Raw genomic sequence first — 16,245 nt, forward strand, 5'->3', positions numbered from 1 at the left:
GGCTATAAAAGTCAGTATGCACACGGAGAAATCCCCAATGCAGGTTTTCTAATTTAAAAGTTCAGGGTTGTTTTTACTGCACTAAGATGCCTTATTTCATTCGGCTGTAACTAGCACTCTCGCCAACTCTCGGAGGACCGCCACACATTCAGGGGATACGCGGCATGCGGCAGCAAGGTCCACCGAACCAGCAAAGCACACTTAAACCTTACACCCCGCGCGAAGGAAGGAGGAGGACTTTCTGGGGTCTAATAGTCGTGGCGGCCACCTGTCGTGCTTCCATCCTCGCGGAATAGAGCTGTGTAGGAGCAGGAAGACCAGGGAGGCGGAGAGCAACCGCAGCTACCAAGCGCCGAGCTCCGCCGGCCTCCCCAGCCCACCAGCCGAGCTGGCTGGTTTGAAGTCTCCGGCCCCGCTTCGGGTTGGTCGGCTCAGGTCACGTGGGCACGAGCCGGAGTTTCTCAGCCAGCTGGAGGCTAGAGTGGGGGGGGGGGGGAATCGACGTCGGCTGCGCCTACCAGCTTCTCTCCGAGCCTCTCCCCGCCCCCTTCCCTGACTGCTTCCGCTCGGGCTGATTATCATTTTTATTGACAAACACCGAGCGAGCGATAGCGAGTTCCGGGGTGTATTTTTAGCCAAGCCATGGGAGACAAGAAGAGCCCCACCAGGTAACCGTGCCCGGCTCTGAGGACCGGCGGCCTGCAGTGAGCTGGGCGCCTCTGTGTCGGCCGAGACTCAGGTGGCCGCCTCGCTCCGGCCCGTGCTCCCGGGGCTGCCTTGAGGGAAGCGGTGGCTCTACAATGGAACCGCGATGGCGACGGGCTGGTGGGCGGCTCCGGCAGCAGCTCTTCTCAGCCCCCCAAAGCGGCCGCGGCGATCCCCGGCCTCCCTTGTGGTCTTCCTCCCTTTCCCCAGCACTCCCCTCCCCCACGGGAGGGAAGCGGCCGCGAGGCCGGAGGGCGGCTTTGGGAGGTCAGGGTGGGCGGAGAGCGGGGAGGGAAGTCCATCCCGGTGCCCGTGGGGCTGGCTTCGGGACGGAGGGAAGAGAGGGCTGGGAGCGAGGCTTATGGATGCTTCTCAGGCGCTGCCGCTGACCCTGGGCCTTTTTTTCCCTCTCGGGTGGCGTGTTGCAGGCCGAAGCGGCAGCCGAAGCCATCCTCGGATGAAGGATACTGGGATTGTAGCGTGTGCACCTTTCGGAACAGCGCCGAGGCTTTCAAATGCATGATGTGTGATGTGAGGAAGGGCACCTCCACTAGGTGAGTCTTGCCAGCCGGTTTTCTTCTCCCTTTGGGGGGTCTAGGGGAGTGGAATCCGGCGTGGCCGCCCCGGCTCGGTGCTCCTCTTGTCTTTTTTCTTTTTCCCTCCCTGTGGGTCGGAGAAAAGAAAAGGTGATGTTGACCGGCACCCTGATTGTGCAGATCGCACCCCCTCTTACGGAGTAATAAAATGAAAAGGGCTGGAGGACGGAGAGGAAGCTAAGGTTGTGTCCAGCATAGGAACTGGGTCACATTGATTGGCCCCTGAGCTATGGTTTGCGGTGGAATTGAAGAGGCTGTATTAGTTTTTACTGTTCAGAATGAATTAAATATTTAAAGGCAGCATTATGATTTAATTCGTATTGCCAGAAGTAACGGTTTTTCTCCTCAGATTTAATGTTGGTTGCATTGTTCTGCCAGTTTTTGATCAATGAGAAACCACTTAATCATTTGGAAGCAGTTAGACAATGTAATTCATTATATTGGCACGAAATGTGGGACTGCAGGATACTGTATAAACTTCTGTTTGGAGATGAAGTCTGAGTGGTTCAGATTTAAATTTGTATTTAATTTCGTTTTAGGTCTTTAATATTTTTTAAAGATGTGAATGTAATATTCGGTTAGTAGCAGTAGATTAGCTGAGTGGCCAGATGTTCTAAATTCTCTTGAATGGCAGTGTATTAGATTGAACTTGTTGAATTAAAAATAATCTCTGCCTACTTTCAGTCTTGGATTTATCTGATTTTAGGGTAACAATTCTATGGTTCTGTCTACCTCAGAAAGAAATAACCTTTAAGAATTTAGTGGGTACAGAAAATTATCCAGGAAATTCAAAATTAGACATTTCCTATCCCTCAACTCCTATTTTACAGAGGTGCTGAGCATTTTCAGGAAGATAGGCTATGAGTTAATATCATTACAATCGTCTATCCAGCCTAATATTTAGAAAAGGTTACATACTCTGAATCAGTCTGACCTCCAATAGGTGAGGTTAGCAAAATGCAGTATAAGCATATTGATGTATTTCATTTTCTATAATTAAGAAAATTTAACTAACACTGATTAGTTTTAATATTCAAAAGGAATTATATTTGTGATATCAATAATGAGATTTCTTTCCCATTGGTTAATCTCATTTCCTTTTTATTAAAAAGATAAAATCTTGACATTAAATCTAGAAACTACAGTAATGTAATCAAAGCCTCTCAATTACTCATTGTGATTTTTTTTGCCATGTAAGTGATTTTCCTTGACTACCCAAATAAATCTGTTCTCTTTATGCAGTAATTATGAAAATTTTATACTGTTCTTATTTAAAAAGCAAAAAAGTTGTTAAAGTTTTTTTAAAAGAACAAATAGAGACCATATTATACTTATTCCAAATAAGTATTTGTTCTTATGCATACTATAAACATTTTGAATTATATTCAAGGGAGATATGCCAAAAATATAAAACTAGATTTATCAGAACTTAATAATACCAGTGGACTTACTCTAAGTAGGCTTATTTAAAATTTAATAAACAGAAGTTTTAGAAAACCTTTTTGGTGGTATATAATTCTGGGGGTTAGTTACTTCTAGGCTCTTCTAGGCTCAGCTTTTTTTTTTTGATAGAAACTTTGCTTGAGAAGGGCTCAGAAAAATTTGGATAGAAACTGAATAGATGATAGTATACCAAAAATCTTAAGCCTTACTAAAAGTAAACCCCTGCTTTTTCAACTTCTAACTTCATTTTTTCCTGAATAGCTTTTTTTGAACTATTGATTCTATATTGCATTCTAAGGGCTCTCATTTCCTTGTTTCCTAATCTATTAAAATTTTTATTCCTGAAATCAGAGTAAGCTATCCCTGTTTGGCTGCAGTAGTGGTATAGGACACTTTAAATTTTTAATAGGGTTCCTATTGATTGCAAGTTGAAATGTATTCATCTCCCTGGAAATGTTTGATTAGGTCAAGAGTCTTTAGCACACTTGGGAAAAGCCAGAGTTACAGTGTTGAAAATATTTATATATTACATGTCTATTTAAAGTTTGGTATAGTACTTAAGTCAGTAATGTTAAGACTATAGCTGAAAAGGATGTAACTTGCAAATGGATTCAGTCTTGGATTAATTGGAATGAGGCTTGTGTTCTACATGAGACCAAGTTTAAATAGTCTCTAGCAGTTGAAAATCTCATTTTGTATCTAAGCCAAATTCTGTGCTGCTATATTTTTTTTCTTTACAACTGAGGTTCTTAATTTGGGATCTGTGAACTACTTTTTAATATTTTGATAACTATATTTTAATTTAATTTGTTTCCTTTGCATTTTGTTTTATTAATTTTAAGGATCTGTCCATAAGCTTAAAGAGAAAAAGGAATCTGACACACACACAAAAAGGTCCAAGAACTCCAACCTTAGAGGAATGTGACCATTCCTGAAGACTATTTAAGCTATTATTTTTTAAAATAGCTCAGTAAATTCTCTTAATGAGAGTGCTATAGTGGTGTAATTCTTAACTGTTAATATAAATAGTTCAATAAAAGTCTAATCTGCTTATTTAGAATCTAAGTAAGTAGATTTTGTTTTTATGTATTCTGTTTTTATTAAAGAGATCTAAGACACCAGTGATTTATTGTCTTAGAAAGCTAGGTGCTTACACATGTCTATGTACAATCAATTAAGAATACCCATGTTTCTGTGGTTATTATATTGCACTTTTATACATGATGTTTATTATAACAACCTTGAGAAACTGAAGATATTAAATTTTATTGTTTTCTTAGAATATTGATTCAGTCTTCCAAACAGAATGCTGGGCTCACCAGAGTGTCCTGTTGCTCAACTATTCTGGGTAAATGGAAATTTCTTTTTGTTGCTGAAATCAGTATATAGCAGTCTGTTTTTGGTCACTCAAATTAATGACATTTTACCATGGATTTTTAAAATCTCATGGGAATTTGTGGAATCAATATAAAGAATTTGGACCCTGTAATTGGAGTATTAGTGTTCAAAGTACTCCTTATGCTGAGACAAGTCACTTACTGACTCTGGCGGTCAGCTTCTTCAAAAATAAAATGAAGGGGGTTGAGCTAGATGATTTCTATAGAATTCATTATGCTTTAAATTCATTACCCTACAATCTTTCTTGTTCCAGGCCAAGCAGTAACTACTTCATGTTCTCATCATAAGCCTTGTTTTCTAGTCTTTTCTTAAGAGAAGGAAGAAGATGAAAGGTCTTCATTTTTTTCCTTCACACATTTTTATGTAATATCAGAACCACTAAACTTGGAGTAAGATGTGGTTTCTGCTGCATCATATCTCTGTGATCTTATTCAAGTCACAATTTCTCTGGGTTTTAGTTTTCTCATCTATAAAATAAGAAAGTTGAATTCAACAATCTCCACATTTCTTCCCATTAAATCTATGATCCTGATGAGAAATGTAGTGGTGGATTGTTTGTGCTTATTTTTGCTTTTTCTTTGCAATCACAAAATATTCACCTCTTTTGAACAAGACGTACTTAGATTGAAGAGGTAGAACTAGGAAGGAGAATGTAAAGGTAGTTTTTTATGAGTCTTAACAGGATCTGTTTATCCACAAAATATGTCAAAGACCCTTGTAGTTTCTAATGGATGAAAAAAGTAAGTTGTCATTCTAAAAATTTTCCTGTGTGGTTTTCATCTTGAGAATTCTCTGGTCAATTCCTGAGAGATACCTAACCATATCTTGGAAGGTTATTGGCATTTGAATTGAATAGCACTCTAGTTCCCCTACTTGCTTCAGTGATCATTATCTTATTCTTTTTTCTCTTCAAATCTGGCGATTTTGATGATCACTTTTTAGTACAATGTACAACATACATACGAAAAAGTTTTATCAACCTGCCTTATTCTATTATTACAACAACTAGAAATTGTTATTGGTTAATAGGAGATTCTTACTGATTCCAGATCTGACCCAGACACTTAACTAGCTACTGGACCCTGGGCAGCAAGTAACTTAATCCTGTTTGCCTCAGTTTACTCATCTGTAAGATGAAGGAGAAAGGAATGACAAGTCATTCTATATCTTTTTCAAGAAAACCCCAAGGGTTGTGAAGAGTTGCACATAATTGAAATGACTGAACAACCAAAACAAATGTATTTTTAAAAAAATCTTCAATGCAGTATTTTTAGATATGAAAGATATATTCAAAATAGGTATTACTTAACAATTATCAACATTGTAATAAACATCTTAAAGCTCTTCTTTGTTGAGATTTTAAGTAAACAACAGCACTGATAGCCTAGTGTGATAGAAGCAGCATTTCATAAGACCCTGCCATTTAGTATGGGCACGTTTTTAATAAATCTTTTCCCTCCCTTCCTTTCATGCTCAGGAGATTGACTCAGGCTTTTGATTTGACTTCTTGGGTTTGTGACTACAAAAGAGTATCGGAGCTCTAGCTCTTTCTTTTTGAGTCTTTTGACCATGGACTGACAGCATGACTAACATAGGGAAGCTGTGCTCTGTTAAATCAATGTTGTATCCTTACTTTATATCTCTATTGAATTTCCTTCCTCTTTTGTGGCTAGGTAAACCTGACTCCCATTTCATCCCAGTATTAGAACTAAACTGCCAGGGGACAGACTCAATTTAAGCTCAGTCTATAACTTCTATTAAAATGAAAAATTCAAATTTAAATAATTTTACTTCACAAAACAATGTATGACATTTCAAATATGATCAACATTTGTGTATCTTTTAATGGTACTATATATATCATAGAATCATAGAATATCAAATATAGTAGAAAGCTTAGAGATCAGGTAGTCCAGCCTTCTTATTGAATTAACTAGAGTATTTATTGATTGATTAATTAGTAAGTTCCTTTTATATGCCACACATTATGTTGAATGCCGAGGATACAAAAAGATTTTAAAATCCTAGTCCTTGCCCTTAAAGAGATCACAATCTAATGGGGGAGACAACATGTAACAAACGTATAGAGAGCAAGCTATATACAGAGGGGGGAAAGGCAGTAAATAACAGAAGAAAGGCACTTAGAATGGAGAGGAATTGAGGAATACTTCTTGTAGAAGATGGAACTTTAGTTGGTCTTGGAAGCCAAGGAGGTCAGTAGTCAGAGTGGTGGAGGGAAAGTGGTTCAAACTTTGGAGATAGCGGGAGAAAATGCCAAGAGTCAAGAGAAAATATTTTGTTCCTGGAATGTCAGGAGATCAATATCACTGGATCATAGCATACATGTTGGGGAGCAAAGTATAAGATGATTGGAAAGCTAAAAATGGGCTAGGTTTGAATTCCAAACAAATCTTTTTTATTTGATCCTAGAAGCAAATAGGAAACCATTGGAATTTGTTCAGTAAGGGATCAGACTTGTACTTTAGGAAAATCACTTTAGGTGCTGAATGAAGAGATGGATTGGAGTGAGGAGAGACTTGAAACAGACATATCCATTAGTAGGCTATTATAGTGGTTCAGACATGAGGTGTTGAGGGCTTGAATTAGAGTGATGGCTGTCAGAGAGGAGAAGGGAATACATTTAAAAGATGGTGCAGAGATGAAATTGACAGACCTTGGCAACTAGATCTTCCATAGCAGATGCAGAGGAAGTTGTGAGCCTTGGGGACTGGGAAGATGATGTTGCCCTTTGAATAGTATGGTATAAGTCATCATTAGCTCAGTCTTTCCCTCCTGTAGCTTTGTATGGATTCCTCAGCTTGTGCATCTCTCCCACCCCCCATCCCCCCATGTCCCTAGGACATTACTCTTTTTTTCTATAGCCTTCTTGCCTGGATAATCTCTCTGACTGGAGGCCCCTTTTTCCCTTTATTAAGTTTCTCCCCAGAAGCTCCATTTTAAGGTGGAGCCCTAGACTAGTCATCTTTCAGATTTCCATACTTCAGTTACCTTCTCACTTTAGAACTTCTCTTAACACTTGTGGCCTTCTCACCGTAGAACATCTTGTGGCTTCTATTGGCTTTCTTTTCCCATTTTCCCATTGATGAATTGCTTCCAGAACCTCCATTTTTAGAAAAGATTCCAGATTAACCATCTGTTAATCCACTTCTATTTCTAGCTTTCCAGAATTTACCAGCCTGTCCCTTGACCCTTCTCCTTCCTTCTTTCCCTTTCCCCATTCAGTTCGCTATTATGTATTATCTTCCTCAATTAGAATGTAACCTTTTTGAAGGCAGGAACGTCCTTTTTACTTATCTTTGTGCACGGAGATAATGCTTAATAAATGTTTGTTGACTGACTGATTCAGTCATGAAAAGTTTCAAATTTTAATGGAGTACAGGACCTAAAGCTAGTAGTAGCAATTTATTTCCTATTTATTTTTGTTTATCCAGGGTAACCAGAAGAATAGCAATTGTAGTGGAACCTGGCAACAGGCTGCTATTTTCCCCAATTAGGGCTAGTAGATGGCTCTCTTTACCGCATTATAACCACGAGGGACAAACTTGAAGCTTCTAGAATTAAATGAAAACTCCTTGAAATTTCATCTAAAGTAAACTTTAGCCAAGGTCAGGTATTTGGTTGCAAAGTGACTAGAAATGGTTGAGGTCCATATGTTCTAATTGCACATAAGTTTTTATAGCTAGATTTAGCTTTGGCATTGCTTTCTGCCCATTCCAAAGAATTGTGTCGATCTGATCATTCCAGAATTTCTTGTCATCATCTCTTGATTAGCTTGCTTGGTGAAAGAATCAGTTATTAGAATGATCACATTGGCTTCTTCAGTTTCTATCATGTCATTGCTGGCAATCCATCAGTTTTTTCCTTGAAAGCATGTACACATTTGTCGCATAGCACCTGCTTGCCAACATATACCAAGACTGTCACTGCCATCATCCCTTTCAGGTCAGATTTAGAGAATTCAGTGTCCTGCCTCTTATCCCCAAGCCAAGTCCAGTATTAAGAATAATAATTTGTTGTCTTTAAGCATGATGTGGTTTCTCTATTATTTTTAGTTATGTCTCTCTCTCTCTCTTTTTCTTTTTTTTTGCTTTTGTCTTGTTTTAGGTCATGATTGCAATCTTTTTTTTTTTGGGGGGGGAGGGTGTTAGCAGAGGCATAATAAAATTTTCCTCATGCTGTTATTTTAATAGCATGTGAATCTTTGTTTCAGATGTACTTCTGTTACTGTTGGAAAATTATATTTTCTAATGTTTTCTGCTAACTTTCTGTTTTTTTCTGGGTGAGTTCAACCATTTGTGTTGATCATTATGATTGTTTATCATGTGTTTCCCTACATTATAACTTCTTTTTCATTTTCTTATCTTTGACTCATCCCCTTCTTTTTAAAGAAGATAGTTAAAGAGAAGGAATATGGTTAACACTAATGATTTAAAATTAAAACAATCTGCAACCACTCCAAAGACCTTTTTTTCTTCATCTCAGCTGGACAACAGTCACCTATTCTTAAGCTTCCTTTCCTTGAAATTCTTCCTTTATGATTCACCTTCCAAAGATGAAACTTGTTTTGCTTTTTTACTTATCTTTCTTTTGTGACTCCTTCTCTGCCATACCTGTTTCTCTATTTTAATGAATTCTTATACCAAATGTAATTAGAGGGGAGGATGGTGGGTGGTCTGTCTATCTGTCTGTCTCTGTAAGTAACCATCCTTTGTCTGGTTCAATGATAGTGAAGTTTGTGTAATGTTTGCTTCCTATACCCTTTACTCTGTTTTTAGTCTTTTACTCCAACATCCCAATTATGTGAAATAGTGAATTCTTTCCTCTTTGTTCCCTAGTTTATTCTTTCCCCCTTCCTTTTCTTAATATTTAAGAGGAGGAAAAAACCAAAAACATTCTTAGTCCTTTTGTCTTACTGTAACTCTGCACTCCACTTTACTCTTGACAACATTTAGTTTTTACAAGTCCACTTATTTCTAATCCCCTCCAGTATAAAGTAGTCTTCATCTTTGAACAGTTTCTTCTAGTTGCTCCAATGTAATTGTTTAGTTTATGTTTTTCTCAATTCCTTTGTTTGCATTTTAATCAAGAATGCTTAGCGTTTCTATGTTTCATTAAAGGTTGCCTTTTTCTTCTATAGGATATACTCACATTTTGCAAGATAAATTATTCTTAGTTGTAAGCTTGTATAACTGTGTCATTTTGTAATATTGTATTACAAACTCTTTACAGTTGTGGTTGCCTGTCCTAGGCCTTGTGTGATCTAACTATGATTCTTTGTGAACTTTTTCCTTCTGACTGCTTGTGAAGTATTTTATCTTTAACTCAGGACTTTTGGGTTTTCACTGTGTTCCTGAGAATTTTCAAAAAAAAATTTTTAAAGAAGGTGTAAGGTTTTTTCTTTCTGTTTTCATTTTCACCTCTAATTCTACTATGTCTAGGCCTATTGATTTTCTTGAAACATAGTAACCCAGACTTTTCTTTTTTTCATAAATAACAGGCAGTCTGAAAGTTCTTAGAAAATATATTTTTAAAAATATTTTTTCAACCTTTTGATTTTGTTTTAATATTTCTTATTATCTCATAGAATAAATAATTTTTGTTCACTTCATTCTAATTTTCAGGAAGTTAAGTGCTATACTGAGCTGTCTATTTTCTTTCTAATTCTTCCTTTTAGGTTTCTCATATTTATAACCCCACTGCTCATTCCCTTCATTTTACTCCCTCATTCACACTCAAGCCTCAAACTTAAGAATCCCGCTTTAAAACAACCCACCCTGTGTTTTTTGGAGTATAGTTTCATAGACAGTTGATTTTATCTTTTTTTTTTCCCTTTCTCACTCCTTCCAGCTTCTGGCTCTCATTGAAATCCCTACTAATGACACAGTCTCCTGTTGCCATTTCTAGCACCAATCGACCTTTGACTCATTCTCCCAAAGAAAGTGTGAAAATAGGAGTACTTGTTCCTAGTTGCCACTTAGTAAATCTCTACTTTGGTATTCACTCATTCCCTTTCTATGCAAAATTCTAAAATCTGTTGTCTACAGATTTTATCCTCTATCAGTTCAGTGCCTAGCTTACAGTTTTTTTCTCCTCCCTATCTCCCACCGTCATAGTAGGGAACTTCAATAAGTTTATTAATACTTCCTCAAATAGCCTAACATTACAGTTCTTAAATTTCTTCATTTTACATTATCTACCCCAATCCATTACAGTTATACATAAAGATGATCATATCCTTATTATTGTCATTTCCCTCAAATACTCCATTTTCATATTCATGAATTGTGAAATACCCTTATTTGATCACAATCTGTTGTCATTCTACCTCCTCTTCTTTGCAACCCCAAAACCTATTCTTTATCCACAAAATGATTTCTAAGTCTCTTACCTCTTGAGTTCTCTCCCAGGCTGTCATAGTTGTAGCACTAATGACATTCTCTTTTCTCCAACTTTACTTCTGGATGAACCAATTTACCTCTAATATCTTCTTGAGTCCCCTTATGTCATTGATTTTTGTCAGGTTTCAGTTTTCGATCACTTATACCATTCAGGATCTTATACATATGCTGCTGAATAAAACTTGAGAAAATAATGAATCCATGTTGATTGGGTCCACTCCAGATTTATGTTACATGATTTCAGCTGGCCTTACTGCTACCTCAGTTAACTTTATATGTCTCTTACCACTATGGCTTTTCTGAACCGTGTAGTTCTTCCTCAAATTTCCCATGGTTTCCTCTACTTCTCAGCTGTGAGAACCTTACCTTATTCACTGGAAAAATTGAAGCCATTTACTAAGAGCTTCCTTTTCTCCCCTCTTCCAATTAGCCATATGACTTTGAATACTGTCTCTTCCTTTATCCCTTTTTCACATTAAGAGGTAATACTTTTTGCTAATTTTAATCCCTTTATATGTACAAATGATCTCATTTCATTCATTTTTTCTTCCATATTGCCCTGCTCTATTATTTCTAGTGTTCTTCAGTGTCTATTGACTATTTCTACAACATGCCCATGTCTCCTTTATCCTCCTTTACTTAATCTATCCATCTTCACTTGATATTGATTCATACTTCTTCTGTCTGCAGTAGGTATCTTCACATACTTTACTCTTGATCTCTTTTTAAATCTCATCTTTTTTTTAAACTTTCTTTTTAACTCTCAGGCCTGGCTTCCGCTCTTATAATTCAACTGAAATTGCGTTTTCCATAGTGTATACTAGCTATTTCTTAATTGCTAAATCTAGTGACTTTTTCTCAGCCTTTGTCTTACTTGACCTCTGCAGTCTTTATCATTATGGATCACTTTCTTCATGTTTTCTTTTCTCTAATTTCTTGAGATATACCTCTATCCAAGTTCTCCTCCTATCTAACTTTCTGCACCTTTTTCCATTTCCTTTGCTGGATTTTCATCAGGGTCATGCCAGCTCCTCCTGCTTAGGTTCCCTTCTCTTCTCCCTCTCTACTTTGTACTTGGTGATCTTACTCGGTTCTATAGATTCAATTTGCAACTCTGTACTGATGATTCTTAAATTTACTTACCTCAGCTTTAATCTCTCTTCACTAGAGTGACCTTTAGTCTCTCATGACTGCTTGTTAAGACATCTTTTATTTGAATATCTGGTGGGTATCTTAAATTCATCTTGTCTAAAACTGAAGTTATTATCTCCTCTTCCTCCCTCCCTCCACCAAAAAAAAAAAAAAAATTCTCCACTTTTAGTCATCCCTGTTGGTGATGAGAGTACTACTATTTCCTCAGTTCCCAGAATGGTTACCTTGGTGTCATCCTTGGTTCCTAGCAGTTTTTAATCTCCTATGTCTGCCTTCTCTCTTCTGGCATTACCACCACCCTGTTATAGGCCCTCATCATCTCATTCCTGGACTATTGCAACAACTTGCTGATTAGCCTGTTTGCCACCAGTCGTTTTTCTTTTTTTCTTTTTCTTTTTTACTCCATTCCTTCTTCCATTTAGATCCACAATGATCTTTCTAACAGTCAAGTCTGACTATGTCATTTTTTTTCCCCAGCAAACTTCATTGGCTCCCTGAATCAAATATAAAATCCTATTTATCATTCAAAAGCTTCTATAATCTGATACCTCCACCCAACCCCTATCTATTTTCCAGTTTTCTTATCTTACACCCTTTCATAGCCTCTGGAACTTATGACATTGATTTCCTTACTGTTCCTCTTACATCATACTTTATCAACTCTGCAGATTTTCACTTTCTTTCATGTATGGAATGATCTCCCTTCTCTTTTCTACCTTGTGGCTTTCCTGGCTTCTTTCAAGTATCAACTGAAATCCCATCTTGTAATGAAAGCCTTTCCTTAGTGCCTTCCCTCAATTAATTATTTCTAATTTATCTTAGTGACTTTTTTATACATAGTTATTTGCATGTTGTGAACTTCAAAAGAGGATATACTATTTTTACCTTTCTTTGTATTTCTAACATTTAGAATAGAGAAAAGATAAGTTTTCTGTCTGCTTCTCTGCCAGGCATTATGATAATTGCTTTTTACAAAGAGTGTCTTGTTTGATTTTAGTGTGGTCACTGGTACATAGTAGATGCTTAATAAATGTTTATTGATTGACTTGCTTCATCTCTTCTAGGAATCTTAATAGTCCTTGTGGCCATGCAGTTCCATCCATAGTTACTGTGAAGTTACTTTCTTTCTATAAGCTTGTGACCTAGATCCTATATCTATAAAATTTCTTTATTGTTTCATTTGTTATTTAGCCTAGTTTTGTTCTTATTTTCAGCTTTGTTTCCTGAGTTGGGACTTAAGGTCAGGGTCAAACGTTGACTGCTTTTTTTATACTTCTGGATGGGATGATGTGCTCCTCTTTCACCCTGATCTGTATTATCTGGGGTCCTACTGCAGGCCCTGACTTCCATTGGTATCTCTGGACAAAGTGCTAGCAGATACTAGGCCCAATTATATTCTCATTGTAACAGAGAACTGAGATCTTCAGAGTACCAAGTAGTGCTCAGGTTGATGACATGCAACCTTTCAGGTCCACTTGATTAGGTGGTCAATCGATGTCCTTTTGTTGTGACCTTAAACATTTTCTTGAGTTCAGAACTCTGCAGGTGTTTGACTATCCTGGGGTTCCCCTTTGGAATTTTCTGGGCTTCCTGATATTTGGTAGACTGCACTGCTACAGACTTATAGTATCCTAGGATTGCTTTTCATCAAGGCTGGGAAGTCTCCAAGGTCTATGCTTCCCTTCACTCTACTCCCATTTCTTTGGCTGTTTTCCTTTTTTCCCCTTCTCTCACCTTGGTTTAGATGAAGTGACTGTAGTTTTTTGTTTTTGTTCTTTTCATTTGTTAAATCATTTAAACTAATGTTCTTTTTTTGGTCTATGTTAGAATATATATCTGAGAATTAGATTATTCTTTCTCTCTCTCTCTCTCTCTCTCTCTCTCTCTCTCTCTCTCTCTCTTTTTTATGATCCATCTTTATTTATTTATTTATTTGTTTAAAATAACTTTTTATTGATAGAACCCATGCCAGGGTAATTTTTTACAGCATTACCCCTTGCATTCACTTCTGTTCCGATTTTTCCCCTCCCCCTAATGGCAAGCAGTCCTTTACATGTTGAATAGGTTACAGTATATCCTAGATACAATATATGTGTGCAGAACCGAACAGTTTTCTTGTTGCACAGGGAGAATTGGATTCAGAAGGTAAAAATAACCCGGGAAGAAAAACAAAAATGCAAGCAGTTTATATTCATTTCCCAGTGTTCTTTCTTTGGGTATAGCTGCTTCTGTCCATCCTTGATCCATTGAAACTGAATTAACTCTCTTTATCGACGAGATCCACTTCCATCAGAATACATCCTCAAACAGTATTGTTGTTGAGGCATATAATGATCGCCTGGTTCTGATCATTTCACTTAGCATCAGTTCATGTAAGTCTCACCAGTCCTCTCTGTATTCATCCTGCTGGTCATTCCTTACAGAACAATAATATTCCATAACATTCATATACCACAATTTACTCAACCATTCTCCAATTGATGGGCATCCATTCATTTTCCAGCTTCTAGCCACTACAAACAGGGCTACCATAAACATTTTGGCACATACAGGTCCCTTTCCCTTCTTTAGTATCTCTTTGGGATATAAGCCCAGTAGAAACACTGCTGGATCAAAGGGTATGCACAGTTTGATAACTTTTTGAGCATAGTTCCAAATTGCTCTCCAGAATGGCTGGATGTGTTCACAACTCCACCAACAATGTATCAGTGTCCCTGTTTTCCCACATCCCCTCCAACATTCCCCATTATCTTTCCCTGTCACTCTAGCCAATCTGACCCGGTGTGTAGTGGTATCTCAGAGTTGTCTTAATTTGCATTTCTCTGATTAATAATGATTTGGAGCATATTTTCACATGTCTATAAATAGTTTCAATTTCTTTGTCTGAGAATTGTCTGTTCATATCCTTTGACCATTTATCAATTGGAGAATGGTTTGATTATTCTCTTTCTCTTTTCGCCACTGTCTTGGCTTGAAGTACCTTTAATCATTCCCTTATTCAGCAACTTTCATTAATTCTCTGTTGCTTATGTCTAAAGTCCAAACAGTCCATTTATTGTTGTAACCTGCTTTTTTATTTCTAAACTCTTATTTGTATGCTTCATTCCATTCAAGATGAACGTATACCTTGCCTTTGTATCTTTGTTTATATTGATCTTCACTCTTTTATATCCTATTGAAATTTTTCAAGGTTCAGTTTCTTGAAGATTTCTCTGATCTTTTCTAATTAATCATTGCTGCATTTGAATTCTTATAGCACTTTTATTTGTATTATTCTTTTGAATCGTAGTTCTGTATGTACTTGATGGTTATGTATTTCAATGGTCAGAATGCTTGATGTTGAATCAGAACGCCTGCATTCACATTTAAAAAAAAAAAACAACTTTCTGACTTTGGGCATGTTACTTAGTTACTCCTAGCTTCAGTTACCTCATTTCTAAAGAAAAAAGGTTTGACTAGATTTCTAAAGTTTCCTTCCAGTTTTAAATCTTTGGTCTCATCTGATCCCTCTTAGATTATGTAACCATTTAATTAGGGTGTACAGTATCTGGAATATAATGTTACCAGCAAATATTTTTGAATTGTAAATGATGTTAATTTTGAAGTTTTAAACCTGAGCTAATTTTGTTTCTGTTGGTATCTTATATATACCTACAAATGTACTTGTTGTCTTTTTTTTTTTTTTTTTTTTTTTAAGAATGAAAGCTCCTTAACAGCAAAGGACTGTTTTTGTTTTTGCTCTGTATCCTGGTGTCTGGTCTAAAACAAGCATTTAATAAAATGTTTAACGGATTCTAAATGTATTCCTTAGAGCTTTAGGAAAAACAATCAAGGAAAATAAGAAGATTCCTTTGTGACCATGATGTAAAAGAAACTTATGAAACTGTTGAGGTTTAGAAGGAGACCCTAAAAAGTTGGGATCACAGACCAGTGTTGTGAGGTGTCTCAAAAGAATTTGCAGGCTTGAATCCATCTTTAAGTCAAAGGGCAAAGTTTATTGTAATTGTAACACCAATTGAAGTCGGGGCTAAGTTTCAGAAGGATTTAGTAATAAAACCAGAAGCAAGGAGACAAATTTATACAGTTTTTCATGTCAGTTTTGTGGCTTAGAGATAGAACTGAAGAATAGTCTATTCTCTGTTGTCTCAAGAATTTGGTTATCACTGACCAGCAAATTATCTATTTGACATTCAGTAATGTTTGCAGGACTAGCCTAAGGCCAGAAGACTTTAAAATCAGACAGATTGTTATAACAAAAGCACTCTAAGTTTAAGTGATCCCATCACTGTTATGTTTTCCCCTAGGAGCTATATCCCATCATTTCCCCTCTCAGGAAGTTTGCACCCCAAATTTATTTGGGACAAAGGGATGGGGGTCTCATCTTCCAGAGCTGCTACATGCTAATAAGAAGTGTAGATCTGTCTCTGCCTAGTGGGGTGCAGACTGAGGAGGGGAGTCATGAGCCTTGAAGATGGCAGCAAGATCATCCAGGGGGTGTTGAATGTCAGAATCAGTTAACCAGTGGTATTCAG

General features: G+C 37.2%; 1 protein-coding gene across 3 annotated transcripts in view; it reads left to right on the plus strand.

The window, feature by feature from the left end:
* The first annotated feature begins 521 nt into the window (after positions 1-521).
* Positions 522-16,245, plus strand: part of YAF2 (YY1 associated factor 2) — an 89,341-nt gene continuing 73,617 nt past the window's right edge. The window contains exons 1-2 of one of the 3 annotated variants that reach the window (XM_052001470.1): positions 522-668; positions 1,134-1,259. In XM_052001470.1, the coding sequence (XP_051857430.1) occupies positions 643-668; positions 1,134-1,259 (152 nt within the window). In that variant the 5' untranslated portion in view covers positions 522-642. Of the gene's footprint in view, positions 669-1,133; positions 1,260-16,245 lie in introns of those variants that run through there. The other 2 variants (XM_052001471.1, XM_052001472.1) reach the window with 2 other exon arrangements.

Source organism: Antechinus flavipes, chromosome 5 (genome assembly GCF_016432865.1).
Source record: "Antechinus flavipes isolate AdamAnt ecotype Samford, QLD, Australia chromosome 5, AdamAnt_v2, whole genome shotgun sequence".
Lineage (NCBI taxonomy): Eukaryota > Metazoa > Chordata > Mammalia > Dasyuromorphia > Dasyuridae > Antechinus > Antechinus flavipes.